The following is a 27,828-nucleotide window of genomic DNA, read 5'->3' as shown; positions in this document are numbered from 1 at the left end:
ATATACTTTTAGCATAAACCAATCAAGGGACACACGGTAGTCATAATTAGATGTACGGAGTATGCGATATGGTATTGTGTAAGCATAGGCAATACATTCTATTCAAAGCTTTACGTTGTCTTGAGGAGTCATCTTTCCCAGTTTCTTTTTTCACCTTGCTTAAATTTAGCGAAGTGGCAGCTCGGAACTACCTGTAATAACTATATTATACAACAAAACACCACATGTGTGTGTCAATACCAATTGATTAATCAATCACCAGTAGGGGTCACTCGAAAAGAGTAGACCGCTGTGAAAGTAAGAACGGCCTCGAACATGGTACTCATAAATGGCGAACCCTGGCCTCATTCAACCAGGGGCTTGACCATCCAAGCCACCATGTCGTCATACGCATGGTGCAATTGCCCGATAGACTATTGCAAAATTATAACTTTAAAAGTTTAGAGATTACTAGGTTTAAGAGCCTTAAATCTTACATAGAGACATATTAGAGTGCTTTCTCATTATGGGTTATAATTGATTTATTTAAGAATTTATCATACAAGTGTCTCACGTCTAAATTGTCCCACGGCTCCAACAATAGTTCGTTAAGCGCCTTTTACATGTAGGTTATATGAATCAATTTTAGTTAGCCTACGTTACTGCAAGCTTAGCTATCGATGTTCTTTGTGGGTATGAAATATCTCAAACGTACAAAAGCTCAACACGTCGACGACGAGCTTATACGAGGTGTTACCTGTGTAAATGGTCAGGGATGCCAAACTCCTCTCTGTCCTCCGGCTTTTGGCAACAGTCCGGCGCTCCCGGGCTGTTGCCAAAAGCTGTTACCACAAGTTGCCGCACCAAGGCGCCTCAGAACACCTGAGAAAGTATTACTAAAAAATGCCTTATGCTATACAGAACTACACAGATATATTTTCATTGCCACAACCTAAAACGTCATTAATCTTCTTCCCTTCAAAATCCTATATAACACGCGTCCTCTTTTTCATATTTAATCAGACATTATCACTGGCGTGTTGGAGTGGACCAGCTCACTACTAGAAAATGTATACTCAGATTCCGAATCAGTCCGAAATCCCTACTTGCGGAAGGTCTCGATGGATGTTGCCTGCAGACTATATCTATCTATATATATATAACATAGTGTTTGTTAGAAAACCACAGAAAAAAAAACCGACGCGTAGCACGATTGATACGACTATTTTCATCAGTAGTTCTACGAGAGAAGAAAGGCCAACTTAAAAACAATTATCAAAGATGAAAGATGTTTACATGCACTAATGATAATAAATACTGGGATATACTCACATATAATTTATTATTAGCCACTAATAACGAAAAATAAAACTTACAGTTATGCAGTGGCGTGGTATAACCTATAGCTATACGTGTGGTATTGGCGCTCTAAAACTAGGACAGATGAAATTTAACAATATTATAGATGAAAGTATGATGGAATATTATATCCATTAAATCTCTAATATCGCTTAGAAGCTCTGAGGACACTCACGATAATCGCTCATGCCGTGTAGTATTTGCAGTGACTTCCTTGTGTTATATCAGTAAACGATTATACCTGAAACAAAATGCCACATGTCTGGAGTCAAAGGCATGACCGGCTGACGTACAAATGAATATGTGACACAGTAAAGCGGATTGAACTTCCGAGAGATCGACTGTCTAGTATCCTAAGAAACCCGCCCATATTTCCATGGGCTTGAAATTTAAACGGGCCTTGAAAGAAATTACAAACCAGGTAAAGGTTGTGTACAGGTCCGTCTTCGCGACTGCACTTACGATTCTAAATATTATTCAGCGAAAAATTTTACCAACGGCCAACAGCGTAAATTGAACTTAATTCCACGGCAAGTTACATTTCCTTCACTTTTAACGCGAGTGTTTCTTCGTCTTTACGCTAACTTAAACTATTTAAGTGAATTAATAAACGATATTAAAAATAAATAGTTTACTATTTATTATTACATACTTACTATTACTTCTACAATTTAGTTTTGAATTGATTTTCACATGATTTGATTTATTAAGGCTGAGCATGAATTTTACGGCATAGTTTAAGAGAATTTTGTAAAACGGAAAAGATGAGAATAGACTTTACATAAAACAAGTATGTATAAATTGCAGTCTGCTATTTCTAAATTTTAGAGTAAATTGTAGTTGGAACCTTTTCGACGTTATCCATAAAATGGCGAAGCACTAGATTTTCTAATGTGATAGTTAATCCCAAAAGTAACGGGTTTAATCTTGTAAGGTGTAAAAACTATGTTGAGTATCACACAATTTGATATAAGTACATTTTAGAGAATCAGTTGTACTTTATCTGAATAACCGAACGACATATGGCATGACCATTTTAAAGGATCGTTACTAGGACTGTTTAGTTATTAAAGGAAGTAGCTTGAAAGCGTGAGTGAAAACTTTCTTGCATTCGTCCAAAGCTACGTTTGTATTCATTTTCGATGGTTCCATATACACACTGATGAAAATATTACATTAGAGATACCGTCATACCATGCGCTACTATTCTTGCTTCTTTTGTGAATATCCCTTGCCTATCTAAGCTTAGCCGATTTTCTGTAGAGATCTTTGAGAAAACATTGTCCGAAAACTTTTATATAAAAAGCACTTCCTTTCTAGTTCGTAGTTGTATATGTGTACCCTGTAATTATTTTTACGACATTTTATAAGCATTAATGAACATATCCATTGCCTGTGTATCAAAGTTTCTTGTATTTCTCTGAACATCATGTACATACATGTTTTTGTTCATTAATGATCCCTCTCTATAGTGCGTTTCAGGCATTTGCAGGCTAAAAATTGTGACAAAAAAAACTCGCTGCTATTTTAAATGTTCCCGCCAAATAGTGGATCACATAACCACGTCTGACGCTCTTTTTGTTCTGCCGCTTTGGGTTGCTCCTTTGTCAGCGCACTAGCTGTTATAATGATTTCCGTTTTGCCTATTCGTCAGAAAATGCGTTCATTCAACTTGGGCCACGCGATATTGTTTTGGTTTGCTGCCCAGCCGCGCGTACTCGCACCATATCCCGCACTCGGTCAGAGCAGCACTACGCCAAAAGGGGTACAGGGGAATACCATAAATCGGAGCGAATTGTGAGCGCACTGATTGAGCTCTAGGTGCGACCGTTCGAGAGATCGACTTTCTGCTGGCTTTCACAAACGGAGTGTTATTCAAGCTATAGCTAACGAAGGGAAGGGTGAATTTCTACCAGATGTATTTTGGTGTTGTTATCTGAGGTAGTCGTAAAAATGGAACACGACCACAGCGGAGGTTTACTGAGAAAAAGCAAAATCAGCATTAGAGGTGCTAACAACATTTATAGTGAGTGAAACATCTCGCGGTACCTTCAGAGTAGAGCAAGAAAGAGTAGGAGGCTAGCCAAGGGGTTAATTTTGTGAAAACAGAAGTACACAACGGAACGACAGGATTAGCGAGAGACAGAATGTGGCCACCTGAAAATGTTCGCCAAGCTTAGCCTAATAATATCTGCTACGACAGCAGATGTCAGGCACGTGTAACGCACGAAGGACATCCGAGGACAAGCCAACAGAAATATGGAACAGCATTGTCGTCTCTGGCCCTTCTCTTCGGCGCTGGTGCACACTCTGTATACCAGAGCGATCTGCCTGTCGTGGTAAGTGATTTTTGCGCAGCTCGCTGCAGGAACAAGCAAGTAGCGGCCATAGCGCCACAGTTCTTTTCAGCATTTGGTAATGTCCTTGCTTGCGTTGCACTTTCACGCAAACATCGCCACTGGTTGTCGCTGCTCGTCGAAAACAACCAGACCACTTCTAAAGTTGGTTCTCATCCGGTCAGCTGCGGTACTTCTTAAATGCCCGTTGATTCGTTGCGTCGTTCGGATGGGCGCTGGCGCACACTCGTTGCCCGAACAGTGCCACCACAACGCCCGCTACGACCGCCCTCCGTCCAGCAGCATGAAACCAGCTGCTGCTGTACATGCAGCGGCATAAATCGAGCATTTGAACAAGCTTGCGTCCAGTAATCACTCTTAACAAAACGAAGTAATGGTGCTTGGATTGCAATGATTACAACTTGCGACGTATGCGTATGCTGTTTGTTACGAATAGAGGCTTCGGCTGTGTCAACGGAGAAATAATCGCAAAACATAATGCGGTCGTCACAGAAAATCGAGACCAGCATTAGGCCGATTTACATGCACACCATAGTATAGTGTAAGGACGGTACCGATGTGAACTAGTGATTCAGGATCTGTCCGTCGGATAAGCTGACGAGTCGATTGGCAGTTGCATTAAATGCATTTGTGTCTTTTGTTTCAGCCTAAAAAGAAAAGCGTATGGCAAAGTGGCGCGTGACGCTTGTCGTAATCTCTTTCTGAGAGAGGTGTTGTTCAGCTTGCCGTCACTGGGGCAAGACGTGAAACTACTAGTAAGCCGGACTGCTGTTGCAGCCTCTGTGTGAGTCCTTCCGTAGGTGGTACAGTCGAAATGCTCCTTTCCATTACTTGATGTCGCCCGTCGCGGCTAATAGAGCCACAAAACGCGTCTCGCTTCGCTCCGCCGTCACGATAACAGGAAAACGCAACGACAACGGTAGTCTACGGCAGCAGTGTAGCGGACGAAGACAGGGTCACGGCGAAGGGTGGTGGGCCACCGCTTTGTGTCTGCTCGCATTCGATGTTCACCCGCTGACCGTGTTAAAACCACTGCTGGCGTTTACTCTGTGACTGAGTCGTTCTGTTTGCACGTGTGTGTATCTATCTGTATAGGTGTTACGGTTAAGTCTTGTATCTTGTATGTGCCAGACAGCTGGCTATTGATGTCTGAAATAAATTGGCGACCATACGATTACTATCGTTGCCACCGTTATCACTCCTGTAAGGAAGGAAGTGAGCCTAATCGAAAAAGAAGGCATCAGGCCTGGGTAAGCGAGCCCCGAGAGAAGGCAGGCTGCTGCTGTTTGCCGTGTATCGGTCTATGTCCTCGACGTGAGAGATGTTTATAGTGGTGCTGATTGTGGAAAAGAGTGTAGTTTGAAGGTGGAAAAAAATTCGTGCGCGAACCGTTTGTCTCGGAAAAAAAACGGCAACGACGAAGAAAAGACTGTTGCTAAAAAGTCTGTGATTCTCATCAGGTGCTGTCTAGCGTACATAGTTGGTATAACTAGTGATTTCTTAGTGGCGGGTTCTTAATACAGGGTTCGCCAATTGCAGGGCCTGCACCGTAACTGTATATAGCAGCAAGGTCGCTCTGCCAATACTGTGCGGCGCGGCGGCAGCCCGAACGAAATACAAGAAGAAAAAAGCTTTTACGAGGAAGTACAACCTATTAATGAAAGAAGTACGCTAAAGAGTGTAGGTGAGATATTTTTTGTTTACTTCGGATCCGTGCCCGTATGCAAGAAAGTTCCAGCAGTCTAAACAGCAAAAAGGCATAAGATACAAACAGGGCAAGAAATCAAAAATCTGTCAACGATATCAGTAACGATAACGCAAAAAGTGGAAATAGCAATACTCGCGGCCGAAAAGTGCATCGCCGCGCTGGTACCTTTACCAAACGACATTCGTCCGTCTACCCCCGTACCATCAAGCGTCGAAATCTGTGAATGAGTCTGCTTCAGGCGCGATATAGAGATCAAGAAAATTAACTGGATCGCTTGACTTTCATCTTCTGCTTTACAAGGATAAAACGACAGGATTCACGTCATCATGGAACAGGTAAGAGTTCGCATAGATAATAGAACCCATACAATACCCTGGCTGCAGCGGTCAGCGTGGCGGGCGATGATCGCAATGTCGAAAGAACAGCGAGTGAGATAAACCCATTATGTCCTTCTCATTCAGCCGACAATTACGATAGAATGACTAAGGAAGGGAGCAAGGTTACTTACTGTTCTGTTCGATCAAATGACGCCCGTGGTAATGAAACTGATGGCATAGATGGCGGATGCACCGTTCGAGCTAATTACACAAATCAGGAGCAATAAGTACAACGAGAACGCCGTAAACGTCGAATGTTTGCCACTGTTGTGTAGAGGATGCCAAATCAACCACTTCAAAGGTTCAAATATGTTGGAACGGCGAAAACTTTGGTGTTTGAGCTGGTACATACATATATGATTATATATATATAATCTATTCGCTCTGTAAATATATATATATAGAGCAAAATACGAAAATGTGAAGGAAAGACGCGCTTGAGAAAGGGAATTGAATTTCAACAGACGAAACTTATTGTTTACGATAAAGTCTAAGTGTGACAGCCTCGTGCGGTAGATCATATCATATGAAAATCGTTTTAGAAAAACAGTGCATCGTGAACCCCGACTGATTGATCTAACACAGTTAATTACGTATTAGATGCATTGGATCAATGATACTTGTGGTATGACTCATAGCAGTGCATGATGAACCCGCTTCCGTTACCTTAAAAACGGGTGTTCTGAAATTTTGTCAACTAAAAATCCCGCAATTCGCTCTTTTGTGTGCCTAGGTGTATTGTGTGTGTGAACTTGAAATTTTCCAATTATTGTTTGAACTATTGTTCTGCAATAACCGTTTAAAAAGTCAAATAAAACAATGTTTGTAGTTCTGTAGTGGTTTTCGTATTACGAAGAGAACACAGTTTTATAAATCAGTAGTATTTTTTTCAGGTGATCGTTTTAAGTCATGAAGTACTGCTCAAAGAGAAGAAAAACCGTTGACAAAATGATACCTTGCCCCGTAAACTATTTTACCTATTGTCTTTTTTGTTTACATATTTCGTCCACCAGCTGAGAGCCCAGTTGAAGAGAGGAGCACTGTCCCTGATTTTGGAGTCTCAATGCGAGGTATATGGTATTTTCATTTCGACCAAAGACGTCAACACCTGCCTTAAACTGACTGAAATATAGTCTACTATCAAAAATTGGCTTTTTTCACACTTGCTTTCTTTAATCGAACACTCGAATCGAGAAACAGTGATATATCCCGCTAAAAAGAAAATCTGTCCGGTTTCTCTCAGAGAGCTTCTTATGTGCCTGAAAGACCACTACTTACGCGCTCACTAATAACGTTATCATTCATGGCACAACGTTAAGAGGTTAACACCGTTCATATATCGTCATTATTGGTCATTACACTAACTCACCGACTTGCTTGTATTTTGACGCACTTAGCTCATATTTTACAAGCACAGAAATCGTAAACGTTAATTTAATACGTGACGATTCGTTGACGTTCAGCGGCAACAATATGCCGATCGTTAGGAGAGGCCGTTAACAAAAGATTTTTTCCACTGTATTTGATAGACGTTTGTTATTTTTATTTTATGCTGTCATTGATACTGCCTCACTAATGGTACAATATTATAAAAAGCGGTGAGCGTTTCCTACCCCCTGGTGACGTAGCTGACAACTGTTTCGTGGTTCTTTCACCTTCCTATGCGTGCGGTATTTGACCGCTTCGAAGGATATCGGTTCCATTTATTGTGGGTAAATGACAATGCCCTCTGCTGTCATACTCTGTATGGTTAAAAAAATACAATGCATCCTTGAAGTTTTTCCGATTTCCCAATGCAATTATGGAGTTTCTTTTTCTCGCTCTTTCGCAAAAAGAGCGTATGTTTTTGAGTTTACCGGTTTAAGTTTTATTTATTTTTTTGTTTTGTGAATATACCGCTTTGCGCTAGATGTGTGAAGTGACAGATGAAAGGCGTACGTCAGATTTGCAATATCCAGGGGTGACTTAAATTGCAACAGCGTTCAACTTCGAAAACAACAATAGCAGTTACCTACGATGCCGACCAGAATATACATATATGGTAGCATCCTACGAAAGTCGCCAACGTCATTCACCGAAAAGGCCGTTCTCTGTTTCAAAAAGAACTTGTGTTCGTCTTCGTCTGTATGCCTGACCTTCTCAATATGTGCATATACTAAATGGCGTAATATGATTTGTAACAAGGTGCACTAAGAACAAAAAATTGTCCCTAGATTGATGTCGAATACGTTATTCGTTACTCAGTACGATGTCGCTAATATGTTATTTGACTTCACAAAGATTCTTATCAATAAACGATAAAATAATTAACACTTGGTAAACTGTCTTTGGTTTAAGTTCATCAATACAGCACACGTTGACTGACCTGATCTTATTTGATATGCATTATTGATTTAATAAGGAGTACGCTGTACCACTCTGCATAGTACAAATAGCCAAACAAAACAAACTGGTCAGTTTATCATCAGCTGTGCCAATGAATCGGCGAACCAAGAGGACTAACTCTTAGCCACATCATTCTAACGTAAAGCTCTAATTCTGTACGTTTCATTTTTCATACCCTTAACTTTACCAAACAAGTCACTGTTAGCGCCGGTTAAAAACAAAGGAGTAATAATTAATGTTATACTTGCTATATTTTTTTGTTAAAACAACTTTTTGTAAAAGCTCTTGCAGGAAAACTATTCGTTCCCACCGCCGCGCAAAGATAACACCACGGCAGTGAATATATACCTCCCTCGTGATTAGATGATAGATCGATGCCGCGGTAAGATACGGCTCGTCTACAGGATTTTGTACGCAGTATGATGATAAGATTGTGATTACAGTGAATGCCGCCGAGGAGTTAGAAACGAAAAGGGTTGCTGGCTGGAAGCTCTGTGGGTAGCACCAACATTTTGCTGTCATGCCGCAAGCTGAACTAAGCAATAGCTGTTTCATTGTTGGCGGCAAGAATCATCACGCTTAAAAGTTGAATGGCGGATAGGCATCGCTTGTGTTTGTTAAATTTCTACGTGCTGGACACGTGATGACGTCATTGAGGACACGCACTATGAAGGGACAAGTAGTTTGCGAAGACGACGAATAGCTTAGTAAAAGAAAACAAAGCTTATTATACAGAGGAATGGTTTTCTGTGCGCCAGTATTATAAAGAGGGATTTAGTTTCGATATTTGTATGAATGCCTGAAATTCCAAGGGGCGATGATAACGAACTGTTCACGAATCGAAATATAATAATAATAATGTGTATATTATTCTGAGAAATATTTTAATAAGCTTCAAGAAAAAGTAAATTAGACTGTCATCAAAAGCAATTATATTAAAAAAACGAAATACAGCTTGGGCAGAAATATGTATGGTAGCTGGGAGTGCTGATGGTCGACTTCCTATACAATAGTTAGCCAGTTTTAGTATATGTCTGATCTTTATTCGTCCTTTTCTAATGAAGTCGCTCACTATAAAATTTATATATATAAAAAAAAATATATATATATATATATATTTTGGGTGATTGTAGCTGCCTGAGGTCGGTGCCTCTTAAACGAGTTGCGCTGAGCTTCATCCAAAAAAAGATTGTTTTTTAAGAAAAAGATGTCGCTTCCCGGAGAGATGCAGAAGGAAAGCATAATTGTGAGATAATTACTTACAAGCGCAGGCCTTTCTTATGTGTAGGAATAGACCACATACATAGAAATATAGAAATAGAGTTCGACTCTTACTTGAAGTCTGTACCTTCGCGGTGCCGGACGCAACCTATGAAATGTTAGACATCGAGTGACAATTGAAAGACCATCTGTTGATAAAACAAACACTATGAAATTGTAAATCTCAGAACTAACCAGAACACATTGAGTGACTGTATATATATTCCAATCATTTTTGCATACGTTCTAGAATTTTATTGCACTTTTTTGTTATTTGGCCAAAAGATTTTCAGATAAAGCCGGATAATTCTGAACTTCCGCATCGGACTTAAAAAACTTTCTTATGTTGCATAAGTAACAAATCCTCCGTCGAGATACAGTTTACGGTTTTTCGAAGTTAATAGTTTACTTTGACACTTGGTTTAATCCTGTATAAATACCCGAATAAAACACATCATCGATTTCCACGCAAATTATTTCCCGCCGCTCGCGCTGAACGTCTCTATTGCATTCGATAGTCCGCGACGGACAGATGTTTCAATGCATGTCATCACATAGCACAACATCACAAATATATATACTTATAAGCATCAAGTAGACGTTTATTAAACAGTGATGTGCAGATCTATAGCGTGGTATGCGCGTGATGTAGCACGTCTCGAGAGAAAACGCTTTGTAATATTCAACGCGAAGGAATGCTTCGCTGAGTGGTCTCTTTTAGCTTATTTGTCAACGGAGAGAGGGCGGGCTAAATAGAATACACATCAAACTCAACTGATTTTTGAGACCTTTACCAAAATTATTGCCCGTAACCAGGTTTGCTTTTTCAAATGAAAATAGCAAACTGTGATTTATAGAAAAAGGAATATTATTAAGAAGAACCGGTAACGTCGAATCGCCGCTGACACGGAAGCTTGTGATAGTGCGCTGCAGTAAAAAATTGAAAACAAGGATGTTTTCAGGGCAGGTAGGCCAATGAGCCAGGATGACACATTCATAGAGTACAGGTCGTAGCTAGCGTTAGAATTACAGTAAATTCAGGGCACTTGATCAAGCATAAGCGTCCAAGAGTCCGCTGTACGTTGCATGATCTACTCAACGACTTGATGGCAAAATGACTGAATGATGAAACGGCGACGTCTTTCAATTTTTTGCTCTAGAACAGCCGAGATATCAATATACGACTCCATAATATTGGAGTCGCACTTTGTTACACCTTTGTTGCACTGTTATTACATTTGTTCGTTGTATTATTAACATACGAGCCTAAAAGCAACTGCCTGAAATGAGCATGGAGGGTACTCGGAACTAAGTTTACCATGTAATATAGTCATGTGAAAAAATGTCTTAATACACATAGTTTTCTTACTGTATTTCGTCTCAGTTAACTAACGGTACTATAACCTTTTTTTGTGATGAACTATACTTCCTGCAATAACAACGAAAATTACCAGTATTTTGTGTGCCTTTATTTCTTTTTTTTTTTTTAAATGACAGATAGCACAGCGTGTTCATGTTTGCGTAGTCACTGAACTCGTATGAAAGCTTTACGTTGTTTCTGTAAACTTTTTACGCCAATTACAGGCCCAGTATATTCGACGAGCGGACAGTAACCGACTGAGGGATATTTTTAATAAGGTATGTAGCGTCCACGCGTTGCACTAAGTGAGTCAGATAAGTTTAGTTCATATATGTATATTTCGAATGTTGGCGCGGAGTCTCAATTCTATATACCAAGTGCGTTTTTGCAGTATTAGTTTATTCGTAAATACAAATGTCAAGTTGTCTACGCGGCTTCTATCTATTAAACGGGCAATGACGTATCAATAAATCAAATAGAACAAATAACCGCATCCTTGTTTACCATTACCATAGAATACAACGAAGACATATATATGTACTCGCATTTGACTTCCGATTGTTCCCGTTTGATGGTAAGCTATCGAAGGGATTCACAGCTGTAGTCAGCAGCCGCAATGAATCGTGAAAATGTTTTGACCTTTTCACATCTGTAGATCACGCGGAAGCAACAATATTATTGCTAACATTAACCTAAATAAATATAGGCCTGACGTAATCTTTTCTGCCCACATCTGCTCTATATAGGCTCACCTCTTTTGACGCGCTGGCTTCTTACTGGTATAAAATGACGTTCGTGAGAGAAATAAGCTTACACAAGAAAATGCAAGGTGTAAATAACAAATATAGCCACTGAGTCTGTACGTAGTGATTATAAGTATCGACTAATGTAACAGATCCTATTAAACATTAGGTGTTCACTTAAAGGTCGTCGATGACAATAACACGAGGGAGCTTGGACATCAAACTCAGCCAGTTCAACTCCCACAACCAAACGTTCCGGCAACCGGGTCAGCTTCAAAAAAAATGAGTCAAGGTGAAATTGCTGCAAGTACCGCCGATGAAAAAGGCAGCACCGAGGCGAACAGTAGTATAGGACATTATGCATAACCGCAATAAGGACGATCACGGAAGTTTGCAGCAATGCTGGACCTCGAGGAAACAAAGATTGCACAGTAAATTAAGAGAGGACTAAAACTCCGACGCCGCTATCCCCCGAAAATTTGAACAGCATAGATATTTTCGGTCTAACGAAACTTGGACAACTATCCCTTTGAGATAACCATGTTTCCATTCTGTCTACTGAAGAATAACGGACCAGGCCGTTCTCTTCTCTACAGTTATATGATAGGCGACCTCAGGCCGTACCTAGCGGAAAATAATGTCATTGCCTTACGTAGTTGGAGCTTAAATCTCTCATAACAGTCTAGGTTCGGCCGAATAATTCGAAATCAACGTATGTATCGTTGGAGGAACTCGCCATTCTGCCTCAAACTCGTCTCAAACCGAGCTCGAGTTCCTACAACTCTTCAAGATACGTGCGCGTATTGCGGTCCTACCTTGACATTGGCCTTCCTAAAACATGCAAGAAGTTCGGTTATCAATATATTTATGCCGAATACAACCAGCAATAGTATTTCAAATAAGTTTCAGCACATCCAATTAAAATTTTTGAATCTACAGTACAGGTTCTCTGTCCTTCACGGAAACACAGGTCATACCTCAACCACATTTGCACCCTTGCCTGAGGGCTAAGATGCTTCTAAACCCTACCCTTTGGTCTCTGCGTGAATAAATCTGTCGAAAAACGTATCCTTCACAAAGATAGCAATATTTTAAAAGCTGGAAACCCGTTTGCTTGCCGATGCGGAACGACCATAGCAGCTCGGCAATATGCTCTGTGGTTCTTGGCCCGTATAAATAACTCCTCAAGTTATTTAGTTTTCACGAGCGATACCTTTTTCGTTGTAGCATGTATAGAGGGGATCTCAATCCTAAAAGAAAATTAAAATTTCAGAGTCGAGGAATTAATGCAAAATCTTGAGAGCCTACACAGGTGGAAAGATGTCGGTACAGAGAATGTATGCAATGAGCATCTCATGTGCGCCGACGTGTTGGCATTGTGCTGGATGGCACTATTTAACAACCTAATTCTATTCTTATTCTTCACCTTGCTGAAGGGCTTCCCTGATCAAATAAAAAGGCCGAGGAAATTAGCGCAATTATCTTGTATGCAAACGAAATAGTGATATAGGAGTCAAACAGGTCCAAGTGCGGCAAGCCTTAGCACGGCTCCATGCGACAGTCACGCACTTGAGATTGACCGTAAGCCTGAACAGTGTGGAGTAATGAAGGGCAGGAGAGTGGCTATTGACGCCTTGCATCTCACCGAGTTTCATCTTCCCTATGCTACCAGTTTCTGTCATGGGGGTTGCTCTTCTCCGCAAACGGCAAAAGTTTCATTGTGCCCGTCATCGAAAGTTGCAGGAATTCAATATTGGCTGCAGGACAATCAAACCGCCTCATCACTCGCCCCTCGCAACCGCTTTTAGCTTATTTTGTACCAAAGTAGTTTCCATCAATTAAAAGGATCTGACGGTGAAGAACCTCGACAATCGGATCCTGTCAAAGCCTCCTTCCTGAAAGAAGTGTTAACACTACATATAGCGATCCGAACTTACCTCGCATATCTCGTAGTCCATTTGTCACTGCCATCCAAGGATCTACGTCGTCGCTTTGAGGCTCCAGCAACCAAAGCCCTGAAGGCCAGCCTTTAAAACTGGGAGTAAAAATTTGTAAAGATCGATATGGATTCCCTTGTTTTTGGGATGCGATAAGCAACAACGAGTGGGAAGGGACGAACCGATTAAAGAGGCATGTCGTCAGTTCCACCACAGATTCTGGAGAAAACCGGGTTTCTACGAACATGACGATACATGTAGGTGCTCCAGACGCGGGGGGAATTGTGATAGTTATGAGGCCACTCGTTGCGTTCTGGTGCCACCTTTAAAAAATCGCTTAAATTGGGTTTATAAACTTAACCAGATTTATACAGCATTTAGGACGTAGTGTTTTAAACTGTTATATATAGTAATTCTATTATTGGGAATATTGTGTTATTAACAATTAGCAAAGATTAAACATTAGTGTTTGTTTTCCTATTAATTGTTGCGCACAATTTAGATGTTTAGATTTACAATTTAGATAGATAGAGGGATGTGACTATTTTGTTAAAGCGAAACTGTTCTGCTGTGTAGTAGGCAATACTGTATGAGTTCTGTGTGTACACTAATGTACTCGATGATTATAAACACGTTTTTTGCTTGCATGATACCCGTGCAGTATGCCTCTGTAGAACAGAAAGGTGAGCGATATATGACAGCAAATGACTTCGTAGTGCGATATCTGGGATTTCTACCTGAATCGAACGCAAATCCGAAGAGTCTTACCTTACTGGGGAACATTCTCGACACTTCGAAAGATGGCCTCATCTCATTCCGTGAGTTTGAGGCGTATGAAGGACTGTTATGTCACCCTGAAGCAATATACAGGTTAGTATTGGTCAATATATTTGTGCATGTATGTGAAAGGTATATGAAAAGTACGCAAGCTTAATGTACCTTGGCAGTTTGCAGGCTACTCTTCTTATCATCGTTCTACGAATATATAAGTCTTGCATTCTATCTGGTAACGGCCATAACGAATGAAAATGCCATGTATGCAAGTGGATTAATTACATAAATCATTTAATATTTTAGGACGGCGTTCCAGCTATTCGACACGGACGGTTCGGGCCATATTACTGAAAATGAGTTCGAACAGGTCATTAAGCATACCACTCTACACGAAAAAATCCCATTTGATTTCAGTTCCGATTTTGTCGTACTTCACTTTGGCGGGGACCGTAAAAGGACAGTAACATACGCTGAATTTTCGCAGGTTCTCCAGGTAAGTTATACCTGGCTAAATTTATAAAACTTAGAACTAGTCGTTAGTGTGTATTGAATCTAGACAACTCGATTTGCGGGAAGGATGTTGCGTAATCTCTGAGGTACACTGGTCAGGCAACTATATATCTAAACATACTAAGGTCAGAATGTTTCCTATTATATGTTTAATCATTGTGTGTTATTAATGAGGATCTGAAATTCATTCATAGAACTTTAGCTTCATAGCATTCATAGAACGTTAGCTTCTCATGTACTCCTCAGACCCGTATCCCACATTTATCGCACTTGCAATATTAGTTGGTTTCTTTAAAAATCGTAGTTCTAGTTACTCTCGTAGCAGCGGACGTTACTGCATAAAAATCCCTGAGATCGACTATTTGCAATTTGTGTTGTGTATTAACTTTAATGCGTTTCGTTGGTAGGATTTTCACGAAGAACACGCCGTGCAAGCGTTCAAAAAATATGACCCAAAAAAGACTGGTGCCATCACTTCGATGGACTTTACTGACATTATGCTTAGTTGCAAGTCTCATCTACTTTCTGAAAATGTCAAGAAAAACCTGGTTGCAGTTGCCGCTTCCGAACATGGAGGCCATAAGGTGAGCTTACATTTTCATTGATTTTAGCCGATTCGCCATTAAGTCGGACTCTACGTCAATGCATTGAATGGTACTTCAGTCTCCGCCTATTACCGCGTGCATTTCACCTTTCAGCTTGCATTAATAATATTTCAAATTGATACGCTTTATTGACCATAAACCATAGTATCGTAGGCAACTACTTTCACAGGTTTTGGCTTGATGCTAGATCTGCAGAGATGCTTATGATTGTAACGTGCTTCTCTATGCGTTTTCTTTATCTTTTGCGTGCAGGTGTCATTCCCTTACTTTATGGCCTTCTGCTCATTACTGAATAATATGGAGCTTGTAAAGAAAATTTACCTGCATTTTACTAAGGGTGACACTCGTACTGAGATGACAAGGGAGGAGTTTGCCGCCACATCTGCTCAAATGTCTCATATGACCCCGCTTGAAATTGATATCCTGTTCAACCTTTGTAGCTTCCTAAGCAACAGCAGTGGGCGAATCACTTATAGCGATCTGGAAAAGGTCGCCCCGTACAGACCAACGCGGGCGGTTCTACTCCGACCGATTGCAGAGGTCAAGGCTGTGGAGGTATGTTAAGTGGCTACATGAGTTTAGGCAAATTTCACTTACATTTTTGTTTTCATTTCCTCTCGAGCGAGTTGCGTGCACTGAATGGCTGTAGGAATGATTTAATTTCAGAAAGTCTCTGAATTTTACACAATGTTTTTCTTCAAATGTTTGCTGCTCTTCGGACTGTTCTCTTGTCTGTTTCCGTGGAAATTTTGCATCACCGATAGAAACCGGAGGACCGCGGCATCGGAATCCAAGTTTTAGAGAGCACATATCGCTTCTTGTTGGGTTCGATCGCCGGTGCGTGCGGAGCCACTGTGGTGTATCCAATCGACCTGGTCAAAACACGAATGCAGAACCAGAGAACCGGCTCAATTGTCGGTCAGTACTATACGGTTGTATCAAAACTAATCAACTAACAAAATAGTTATATAATAATAATCATAGTATTTTCGTTGTTTCATTGAGGGTCAAGGTCGAATGTTATTTTAGGGTAAATACATAACTCTTTACAGATGCGCCGTTTTTACGTCAAACAAACCCTCGCCGACTTTGAATATGAGCTACATATTCCAATTAAATTGTATAATTGTGCACTTACCTTTTAGGTGAAATTATGTACAGAAATAGTTTGGACTGTGCTAAGAAGGTACTTCGGCACGAAGGTCTTTTTGGCTTCTACCGCGGCCTGCTTCCTCAGCTCGTCGGAGTTGCACCCGAAAAAGCCATTAAACTTACGGTAAGATAGCATTTATATTGAGTATTGGCTGGCCAAAAATATCAGAAAATGGATATTTAGGCCATGTGGTTTTTGTATAAGTAGATCTATACCTACGTTGGCTTGGAACCGTAGCGCAGAAGGACTAATCAGCCGTTTTGTCTTAAATAGCCTAGGGTCGACTCACACCAATCAGAGTCTGTAGGCGGTTTCCGGATACACTGAAATGAATGATCGATTATCGAACTTTATTTTAGAGAAGCTGAATAATTTTACAGTTAAATGTATATTAATAATTTTTGTCATGAACTAACGAAGACTGTTCATTTTCTATATGCTCTACCTTATTCAACTTATCCAGATGAACGACTTAGTTCGAGACAAATTTACAGACGAAAAAGGCAACATTCCGTTCTGGGCAGAAATTCTCGCTGGAGCTATGGTAGGTTTGCTTATCTACATGGGGTCCGTAAGACATTAAGGTCTACTCTGATCCATTATACACTATGTAATAGTTTATCATCACACCTCCTGTCCCCGCAGCCTGTATATGTGGAAATGTAAAGAATAAGATTCACATAGCACAGTAAATGTCATGATGTTGTGAATTGAGTTACTATTTAAAATATAACACAGAGAAACACTTCTGCGTTTATAGAATAGGCGCAGGGTTGGAGACGTTTCAGTAGCGCGCTTCTATCTATCAATGCCATCTTAATCACCTTTTGACCCGCTGCTGTGATTTCAGGCTGGCGGATCACAGGTGATGTTCACAAATCCATTAGAGATCGTTAAGATCCGTTTGCAGGTGGCGGGTGAAATAGCCGGTGGTCACAAAGTGTCAGCACTTGGGGTTATCCGGGACTTGGGTCTTACCGGTTTATACAAGGGTTCGCGTGCCTGCTTTCTTCGGGACGTTCCATTCTCTGCAATTTATTTCCCAGTATACGCCCATATGAAGCTCAAAACTCAGGACGATGAAGGCCGCAACTCGCCTTTAAGTCTTCTGGGATCGGCCTTTATTGCAGGTTAACCTTACATTTATATTTAATCGTAATTACAGACAAACAGCCAGGAAAACGGTTGGAAATTGCAGCTTTGAATTAAAGTGCTTACAAAAACTTTATGAAAAGAATAAATTAGCCAGCAGTTCTGTTAGCCTGTTAGTCGCAATACATTGTTGTCATAATCAGTATGATTGCTCCTTGAACAAATTTGTGCTGATCTAATCAAAGTTGATCTAATCAAAGTGAACCGATGAAGATAACTGCAATGCTTCGTTTATGGCCTTTTCAAGGAAGAAGAATTACTATCATTCATGTGGTTTTTCTTGCGAAGATTAACGCTCCTACTACTGCTACTCATCACCGACATACTACGATTTATAAATTAAAATGCTATACATATAGAATAGACCCTATACACGTAGAATAAGGTAAAAGTATAGTCTCTTCGAAAGACTTTCGCTTTATATAGTATATGATATATCGGTATATCGGGTCCGATTGTTTTCCTATGTCTCGACCTGTTGCTAGATTCCAGTTCTGTTTCCTATTACAGGTGTTCCTGCAGCCTATCTAGTGACTCCAGCTGATGTAATCAAAACTCGCCTCCAGGTGGCAGCTCGAGCTGGACAAACAACTTATTCTGGCGTAATAGACGCATGCGGCAAGATTTTTAAGGAGGAAGGATTCAGCGCTTTCTGGAAGGGCGGCCCTGCTCGAGTGTTCCGTTCTTCGCCGCAATTTGGCTTTACTCTGCTAACCTATGAAGTTCTACAACGGCTTTTCTATGTCGATTTTGGCGGCCGTCGGCCCACTGGTTCCGAGACCTCGCCCGCTCCGATGGAGAAACTCATGTCACACAACCCCGACCATATTGGAGGCTATAAAATGGGTCTCGCTACTTTCAGGGGGGTCGAAACAAAGTTTGGCTTGTTTCTGCCAAAATTCGGTTAAGCGGTTAGTTGTCCCGAGTGTAATTATTATAATAAACAAGTCTAGATTGCCGGCTGCTGATGAGGCCTGCCACAACTAAATTGAATAGCAATACCGCCAACTAAGTTTTTTTTGGAAGGGCTCAATGTACCATCGTCGCAAGAAGGCACAGATTGACTAGGAACAAACTTATGAATTGTCACAGTCTATCGTCGAAAAAAGCGTCGGAAAGCCACCTCGGAGACACCTTTCTATCTTCAAGATAGTCAAGCACTGTACGGAAATGTTGTTCGTCTATTCTTTGTTTTGTAACGACTGCATGAGTGAAAAATCCCGGATTTTAACAGTGCGCTGTTTCCATGCCAGTTACAACAATATCTGATTTTGTGAGGGTGGACTGCAGTACGTGTACTCCATTGCGTATACACAATTCAACCTCGGTGTCGTTCCACACAGACTCGTGAACCTACTACCTCTCTAATGAGACAAATAATTGATTATATTATTGTTTGCAGGCATGATATGGTTTGAGACAGGTTTGAGGCGTTCAACGAGCTTCTCCTAATATCCTCTTCATTTGTAGTACAGCGAACCTTCCCCAAGCGATATTCCCCATGCCTATTCTTCGAATAAGATACTGTTTGCAATGCGAATATACGCCGATTGTTACAACAGGTAGCTCTCGCCAAAAACAATTATAGCATTCAGCTTTCCTTTCATCCATCGCATTACTTCTTGTACCTTCACAACCGGGTCACGTTGTCACGAGGCCACCTTACGCAGTGGTGGCTCCAATTTGTGAGGACATTGATACAAGAAAACCATGTTGCTTGTTGTTACGGAAGTGTAGAGAAGAAATGTTGCACCGAAAAGATTTTATATGAACCCATTTACACCGATATATATATATATATATATATATATATACACACTTGTGTCAACCAGTAAATAACCGGTTTCAACTCAAACGCATGTTGAAACCGGTTATTTACTGGTTGATACAAGTACCCGAGACGACGAGACTGACGTAAAAGAAGTTCACCATAGACATGTTTTTACATTACTACGGTACGTTATGAATATACTTCCCTCAGGTATAGCCTTCCCGTTACTTGGTAGAATTACTAGTATGAATGAATTTTCTTACATTCTCATACATGTATCTGAGGTTTATATGTGGAAAAGGAGGCAGTAACAATGGCAAATGACTAACGATAAACTGTGCAGTTTCAGAAAAAAGTTGAAAACCATTGCTTTTTTGAGCGGCGGAATAAATTCGTTTCTGCGGGTGCTTCTTATATCTGTATATCGACAGGGGGGATTGCTGGGGGTGTTGTACCAGGAATGCTATAATTACTGCTTTAGAAACAAGTGTATGTCATTTGGAAGCGTTTTTGCACTGGTTCCTGGTATCAAGGAACCGTGAACTTTGTGTGTCGTATACTTCCGATGTGACGATATGGGATTAACTTCTAGAAAATTGATTGCTTTTTTTTAATGAATGATCGTTCACCATTGAACGCGATTAAGAAGTACGCAACATATTTGTACCGGGCGACTCACTATAAATAAAATGAACGAGGTTTCGTATATACCTCTCATTCAAACGGATCATCCATTATACAAACAAGGTGTTAGTCGTTGCCACTTTGTTTCGAGTCATGCGTTGTAGGTGTACTCGGTGCCATCTAATCTGTCTCGACTCTCACAATCTTTTCAATGATACAAGAATCAAATGACCGATGAGTGAACTAGAAAGTTTGACTAGAGTTTGATATGAGTGTAATGTAGACATTTTTAGGAAATTGACAAGTTTGGAGTTACTGGGTTGTCTTTGCCATGGCAACAGACATACATTTGTCTCGATAAAGCCGCGGAACCTTGACACAACGGCGATTGTGGCAATGGGACGTCCCGTTAGCGCTCTGGACAAATGAATAGCTCGACTCGAATAATACAATCCTCCGTTTCACACAACTGCCCCATTTTCACACATGGCATGGTAGGCATTCAGTACGCCTAACTATAAAAAAAAAGCACCGAGTCACCGTTATGCAAAACACGGTAGTGACGACAGAAGATGAGACTGGCTGTATGTTTGAATACAGTTGATATACTTGTACTTTATATATAGAGATAGACGATACATAATACTGCCTATGTCAAATGAAAAATTCACGAAGACAACAAAAGAGAGATCGATAGTTATGAAGAGCGTTATTATTGTTATACGGATAAATTAAAGTGCATGCGGCAAACGAACGAACCATATTAATAGTTGCGAACTTTACGGCGAAATATGGAGCTGGTCGAACGCTTCCCCCACCTCCTTCAATCTAGAAGGAATTACGATGGCGTTCAAAACAAACGTACAGAATTATTATTAGAAATTACAAAATGTAGACATTGTATTACGATTAATATACGATACCATAATATAAAAACAAAATAGACTAAAGTGAGTTTTAAAAAAAATATTTATATATATATACATATAGAAAAGCTGTCTTAATAAATTTATGTTCGTTATACTGGCGTCTGGTCTGACCAGAGTGACGCGCAGTGTTATATTGCGGTGTGGTGGAAGTAGAAAAAGAGATTAAAGTTAATAACTATGTCGCAAAACTATGACTCTGACGGCAAAAATGTTCTTAGGTAGATAACCACGTGTGGTAATTAATGAATTAGATGCAAATGGTGGTAACGCTATAAGCTGGCACGAAAGTTGTTCAACAGGCGAACCTGAGCCTGAGATCACCGGTACTGCAATGCAATACCAATTTTTTTTTATCTAACTATTAGATATATACACAGGATAGGATAGAAAGAGATTAAGGAGGAATGACAGCTGTTATATGCAAACATCGACGGGTAACGCGTTCTGTACTACTAATGGCGTACTGTGTATAACAGAAGACAATATTGGTACTTGGATTATTCGAAGCAGCTCAGCAGTACGAGAGATAAAGTTGAAACCATGCCTGAAAAATAGTTCCTTGAAGGAATACACGATATCCGTTAATGAAACTGAACGCTCGCTGTAAGTGATACAAAAATTGGCCGTCGCAGATCGAACGCTTACAGGCGAACGCTTATGGACTGTCACCAATTTTCCAATTAGGGAACGACAGTACATTAATAAGCCGAAATTTGTTCATATCTGGATACCGCATTTTCGTGGAGCGACTCTTACGAATGTGATTATTAAACGGATATTAAATTTACAATTTGAAGCAGTTTAATCACAATTTCTTGTAACATCATAAAGGCAATAGCTCCCGCCATGGCTATTTTCCTCAATTGACATACCTTTATATGATCTTTATGATACTAGTTCTTGACCTTGAAATATGTCGGTAATTTATTCTATACGCACTTTTTTGCACCAAACAAAATGTGGTCCTTCAACTGAAAGGGGACGATTTTCAGGCTGACACCAATGGCAGTTTGCACTTTTTACTAGAATATTTTGCAGAAGAATAATATTTTAGGGCAAAAAAAAACGCCCCTTACGGTGATGCATCGAAGTTATCGAACATAATTACTTACGGCCTTAGCTAGTTGGGCTGATTATGATCAATGCTCTAATGAATTATTTCTATTAAATTGTATCTTAGAATCTTCAAACGTAATCAATTGTTCCAGGATAAACTTATACCAGCTCTCAGACTATCTGATGGTATATTTCATGATAATCTAATCAAATTAGTATCAGTTATTTGTAATTGAACAAAAACTCAACGGACTATTACATCTTTCTTAGCTGGTCTATCCGCTTTAGATCGTAAATATATTTACAACAATAATTGTTATTATGAAATATAAAAAAAAAATCTTAAGCTAGGTAAAATATGTATAAACTGCTCAAAGTCCCAGACAGTTGCATGAGAACATCAAGATCTGCTAAAAATAGGACTGTTTTCTCGATGCGCCTAAATCTATTCGAATTTATTTAAGTGGAAGCGCCAACTGACGCTCCATATCAGTGCCACACGGTAACATTTGTCATGTATTTTAATGGTGTTTACGACTTTAATCCAGCGTTGCCGAACGTTATAGCAGGGCTATTTACAGGCGACCCCCAAATCGAAACTGAACTTAAACGAAAGTGACACGAATTAAAGATTTGCGCTGCCGAGTCGTATTGGTAAAAGAAACCCGGGCTAATTCCTAAGCGTATTTCTTGATAATATATTACACGTTGATAAAACAACATTTGGATACACTATTTATTCAGCGGCTCTTCCGCTAAATTAATTTGCTGCAATGTCAGTAGGCAAGGAACATGTAAAAACTTTGGCTTGATCGGATTAAAGGAATAGGTTCGAAGAGGTAGGGCTTCTTCTTGGGAATGTTTCAGATAAGAAATATTTGACATTCGGTGCCTGTTCATGTATCGCGGGCATCTCATTTAAACGATACCTAGTGTAGGACGGAGGGGGTAGACTGTATAAAATGGAAACGAAGAGAAACCCGAATCTGGTAAACCGAAATTAATTGAAAAATTTCACGAATCTTCTACTACGAGTAAATATTGTTGCATTTAAATCTGTAAGGAAAGTTGATCTAAACCTTTTTCCGTTTCCTAGAAGTTGTAATTAATATTTGAATATCACATGAGTATAATTTGAAGGGTCCGCATCGTTCCATTCGATTCAGTTACCATTTGGGTTATGGTTTAGGTTAGTTTTCGTAAGTTAAAAAGCTGACTCAGTTCTGCGATAGCAGCATCCAGACAGTTGTACAATTAGAAATTCTCCGCCCATAGCTGTATCACAATTATCAGCTTATCTTATTAATTAACCTCACCCGATTTACCGTATCCGATTCTTTGTTAAACTGTGTCGTGTAGTATTGTTAGACAAAAAATTCGCTAAAAACAATCAGGCAGGCCAAAAAACGGTCTTCTCAACTATTCGGCCCGTATGCCGTAGTACTCGACATAACAAATTAAATTCAATATATAATTTTTTCCATGTATTTCTTAGAAAATTGCTAACCCGCTGCGTATCTTTATTGGAGTAATCTGAAATATATAAAAAAGTGAAAAATCGGCCGATTACGGAATGTCATTCAGTTTCTAGTATCAATTAAGCGAGCAGTTAGTTTGACTGGAGGAATATCATTGATCCTTTTTTATCAGCCCGTAGTCCTGTTTATAAAGGTCGACACTAGGCTGCTAGATGTGAATAAGAAACTTGAAATGGCAACAATAACTTCCACTTTTTATATGCAAGGCAAATCGACGACGCAAAAAACATTCTAAAGAATGGAGTTTTTTGCAGCAGGGTAATATTATAATTCCTTTTGGCTCGACTGACATTGTGTAAGAAGCATTTAAACTCGTACTGGCTGACGATATCGAATCCTGACAGATCGGGTTCCTGATCTAGTGACTTCTTATATGTAGGAAAATGTAGTGGAAACAGTTGCAAGACTCACGCATCACTTTCGCCTTCGGAGTTTGCGGTGGTCTATTCTGTTCAGGCTTACTAATAACTGACGATATGGAGAGATGACAGAATTTATTGTTATAATACGTGAATAAACAGGGCCGTTTTGATATAGCTAAAAAAACAGTGATAGAAGCCGTTTCATGACGGTGCATGAAACCATTAACTGACTTAAGAACCACTCGGTCCATCGTTCATTCATGTTCAAGCTACGGAAAAAGAACTGTCTCAGTTAAACAGCTTTCGGTAGGCAGATTTTCGTACTCGGTGTGAAGGTGTCATCATACAATGTAGGCTCATAGACAACACACAAAAAAGACACCGTACGATCATCAAAAACAAATACCCTAGCTATGCAAAATGAAAACGAACAAATTTCTAGCCAATACAAACTAAGTTTGCTAGGCTTTTTCATTTCACAACATAATAACACTGCTTAAGCGCCTTATTTGGTAATACCGTGCACGTAGCAAGTACTGAATGTATGAGGTGCTTTTATATAAATGGGGGCGACTTAATTAATATAACGAATTAATATAACTAAGATACTACTAAACATCAGTTATGTTTTACAGTAGCGAAATGAAGTTCAGGCTCAGGCGTTGTGTCAATTTGAAAGGACTGACATTTGTTATGAATCATATAAAGAACAATTTAATGCACTTATAGCAAATTTCCATGTTAATAGTATTAACAAAAATTGACTTTTAGAACAAATTGCGCAGACAGGTATTTGCAGTACTGTCGATTCAACGTAAATGTTTCCATTTTGTCTACACTATAAAAATTTATTGTTAAATTTATTGAAAGTTCAGTGAGTGTTCAGTAAGAAGCAATCTATTCTTTAGTAGTGTGTTTTTGTAAAGCTAGAGCCATCTCTGATATTCTGCCATATGAGACCTTACGAGCTATTCCAGATGCGGGCTATATTGGTATCTTGAAGATAGTAGAAAAGTTGTTTTAATGGCCCTTCCGAACACAAAATCTCCGAAGAAAAAACTATTTCCTAGTTCGTCTCCGTTTTTGCCATTCCTTTTTGTCTATTTTGCATGCCTCAAAGAAAGTTTCTTATGGCTGAACTAGATTCGTATGTTGATGTTTTGGTAATTGCGAGTACACATATGCTTTAAGACCGCTTCATCGTACTAGCGCATAATACGGTAGTGAATACGATTAATGGAGCACAGAATACATACGTATGTATAGTATCGACGTGTCGATGGTATTTTTTATTTCGAGATCTAATCGTCATATGCTCAGTAAGCAGCCCTACTTGGCCCTGCACACTGTTTTTTATTTTGTATTTACATTCATGCAGTTTTGGCGGTCTTTCAACAATCACTGCTTAAACATCGTGTTTAGCTATATATATATATATATATATACTAGGTTCCCAAACGTGGCTGGATAGTATTAGGTATATAGGAAGGGTCACAATGATTGGCCAGTTCGACGTTTCGGTCAATACTCCAACAAACAGCAAGACGTTAGTCTTGCTTGTTTTTGATTTTTTTTTATTGCTTGACAATTTACACCAAAACTTTTTACACTGTAAAGTGTGCCTGCAGCAGATAAACTCTTTGCCTATAAGCAATGTTTTTTGTTTTGTACTCTGCCTTTTAATTACGTGCTCTTTTTTGGGGTAGAAATAATGTAAATATAGCTATGAAAGGCTACGAGAAACGTGGCAGACGGATCAATGTAGTGTTTAAGAAATTAACCTATCTCAGTCCGTTTCTTTTAAAAGTTATTCCTCGTTCACACTGCTTTTAACTGGGCAAACCCCACCCAATATAGGTAAGCTTAAACATTTGAGCTAGTAGTAATCATTATTTTATGAAACTGATGACTGAGTACCAGCAGACATACGGCAAGAGGCTTGATGCTACAGTCTACTCGCTTAGCGAAGCCGTCAATATAAGTGTACGCATTGTCCTGATTACAATACCGTGCTCTAGTCAGGCTTAGGAGTGTGCACCTATCATCGGAATTTTGACGCGATGGTACATAATGACACAGATAATACGGTATGACCAATGATATCTAAAATCGTTTTTTCAATTAGTTGAATCTTATATACCAGTTGTAGGAAATTGTAGCTGTAGGACTTAATTTGTTGTATTAGATTAAAAAGGAACCCAGTTGTATAACAAGATGTACTCAACAAATTTTAAATTTCTATGGTCCTGTAACAAAAAGGTACCCTTTCCACGTGAATATTCGTCGGATATATCCTAAAAACATTGTTTTGTTGGAGGTCGCCCACGACATAATGTTATACCTGAGAACTGCAACTTACTTGCTCTATTGCTCTACCTGATTGACGGCCTCGAAGTAGACATACACACTCATGATGATAGACTGGTAGCGCAACTTCAGACAAGTAAATGTTTATCAACGATCTGAGACAAAAAACTATGACGAGCATCTGTCTAACCTGTGAGTAGCAGACTTTAACAAAAATATCTTCATTGTTCTTCAACTGGTAGGCTTCAAAGAACACTGGCGGCAGAAGTCGTGAACGCTGATGTCTTTTTTGTGGTGGATTAAAAGCAAGCACCGATAGTCACATCGTCGTCGCCGAATATCGACAGCTTTGAGGATCCGCCCGTGTCTCACTTATCATCATTTGGCGATGGGGATTTTGTTGGCCAGCATTAAAGCCAAGAAAAAACCCATTGAATTTGACAAGCAATGCGTGTTTGTACAGTGAAAGATAGAACTACAATACTAGACTATTGGATAGCAGAACACAATACGCATCTTTTTATTATTTTTCGATTTATCTGTACATTTTATTTTGCATAAATTATTTCAAAGACTTTGACTCTGTTTCTCATTCTATGCTTCGGGCTGGATGTATTAGCCACCGTTAAAAAGGATACGATTTTCCTTCGGATATTTTAGCTAACCACGATTCTTCAACCGTTCGTAGGACATGCAAATACTTCTTAAGTGATGTGTCCACTTATCTTGAAAAATTATAATGGTAGTTTATCTTTTCTACTGGACATCACATCCAGAACGTGACCTTTGACCGAAAACTCAGACACAGATTTCCAGCAGTAAGCTTACCTTCTGAAGCGTACGCAAATCAGCGATCGTTTCTGTGACTTGGTTTTCCGTTTCTGATGAAAAATTTTTGTAAGAAAACTCAGACTATTTCATTTTTTAGAAAATGAAGTAACAACCAAAGCCAATAGAATATTTTGGTTTTACTACCCTCGCAGGGCATCTGTTTTGCCATACATACCTGAGGTCTTTGTGAACAACCGTAACATTGTACATGCTACTTTTCCTTCACTAGCACTGTGATTAAAGGATAGATCATTAGAAATGTACTTTTAGAAGTCACTGATTACCTCAAATCCTCAATGTTCTTTTTCAGTTGTAAATTTACCCGTGTGCTATACTAAAACCTGCTTCTATGCAGCCGCATAGAAATCTGCAACCGGGAGCACCGTCAATTTGGAGTGGCACAGGATATTTATAATCCAGCATGTAGAGATTATGCAATACCTGATTGTTGCTGAAAACGACATATTGTCGTTTGCCACGATAAGTTCGCTGTTTCGTTGTAGGAAAAAATAGCTTTCGTATTGTACAGGGAGTAGCGGATGAACGCATGTCCGTTACGTTGAGTTTGTCTTAACTTAGGTATCGTAGTCTGTATATATATATATATTAAACAATTTTCTTTGGACAGTATATATTTATATGTATATCCAAATATCGAAATACGATTGTGTCTTCGTTGCAATTACCGGCTTCTCTTAATCATTTCAATAAATAGAATATATGCCCTAAAAGCATCAATTGCAACGGTTAA

General features: G+C 39.6%; 1 protein-coding gene and 2 long non-coding RNA genes across 9 annotated transcripts; 2 read left to right on the top strand and 1 right to left on the bottom strand.

Moving 5' to 3' along the window:
- LOC111267322 (uncharacterized) lies at positions 1-6,050 on the bottom strand. Of its 2 annotated transcripts, none has more exons than XR_002684526.2 (4): positions 5,912-6,050; positions 1,514-1,579; positions 737-875; positions 1-200 (listed from the first exon to the last, which is right to left on the bottom strand). It is a non-coding gene; the product is annotated as an uncharacterized LOC111267322 (long non-coding RNA). The 2 variants fall into 2 exon arrangements; XR_002684527.2 differs by having other exon boundaries at positions 737-861.
- On the top strand, positions 1,616-27,828 carry aralar1 (calcium-binding mitochondrial carrier protein aralar1). Of its 5 annotated transcripts, none has more exons than XM_022845494.2 (12): positions 8,436-10,392; positions 11,010-11,063; positions 14,127-14,335; positions 14,543-14,732; positions 15,157-15,333; positions 15,607-15,909; positions 16,119-16,272; positions 16,500-16,630; positions 16,971-17,051; positions 17,358-17,637; positions 18,170-18,570; positions 27,388-27,828. In XM_022845494.2, the coding sequence occupies exons 1-11, from the start codon at positions 10,378-10,380 to the stop codon at positions 18,565-18,567; spliced, it is 1,992 nt and encodes a 663-aa protein (XP_022701229.1). In that variant the 5' UTR covers positions 8,436-10,377; the 3' UTR covers positions 18,568-18,570; positions 27,388-27,828. The 5 variants fall into 5 exon arrangements, with proteins under 5 accessions (XP_022701230.1, XP_022701229.1, XP_022701228.1 ...); XM_022845493.2 differs by lacking the exon at positions 27,388-27,828 and adding an exon at positions 19,062-21,102 and having other exon boundaries at positions 8,437-10,392; XM_022845495.2 differs by lacking the exons at positions 8,436-10,392; positions 27,388-27,828 and adding an exon at positions 1,616-5,738 and having other exon boundaries at positions 18,170-21,102.
- On the top strand, positions 5,766-8,095 carry LOC147752550 (uncharacterized). Of its 2 annotated transcripts, none has more exons than XR_015313739.1 (3): positions 5,766-6,081; positions 6,794-6,850; positions 7,690-8,095. It is a non-coding gene; the product is annotated as an uncharacterized LOC147752550 (long non-coding RNA). The 2 variants fall into 2 exon arrangements; XR_015313740.1 differs by having other exon boundaries at positions 5,926-6,124.

Source organism: Varroa jacobsoni, unplaced genomic scaffold (genome assembly GCF_002532875.2).
Source record: "Varroa jacobsoni isolate VJ856 unplaced genomic scaffold, vjacob_1.0 scaffold_1169, whole genome shotgun sequence".
Taxonomy (NCBI): Eukaryota; Metazoa; Arthropoda; class Arachnida; order Mesostigmata; family Varroidae; genus Varroa; species Varroa jacobsoni.
The sequence above is the reverse complement of the archived record's forward strand: the minus strand, read 5'-3'. Positions and strand labels throughout refer to the sequence as shown.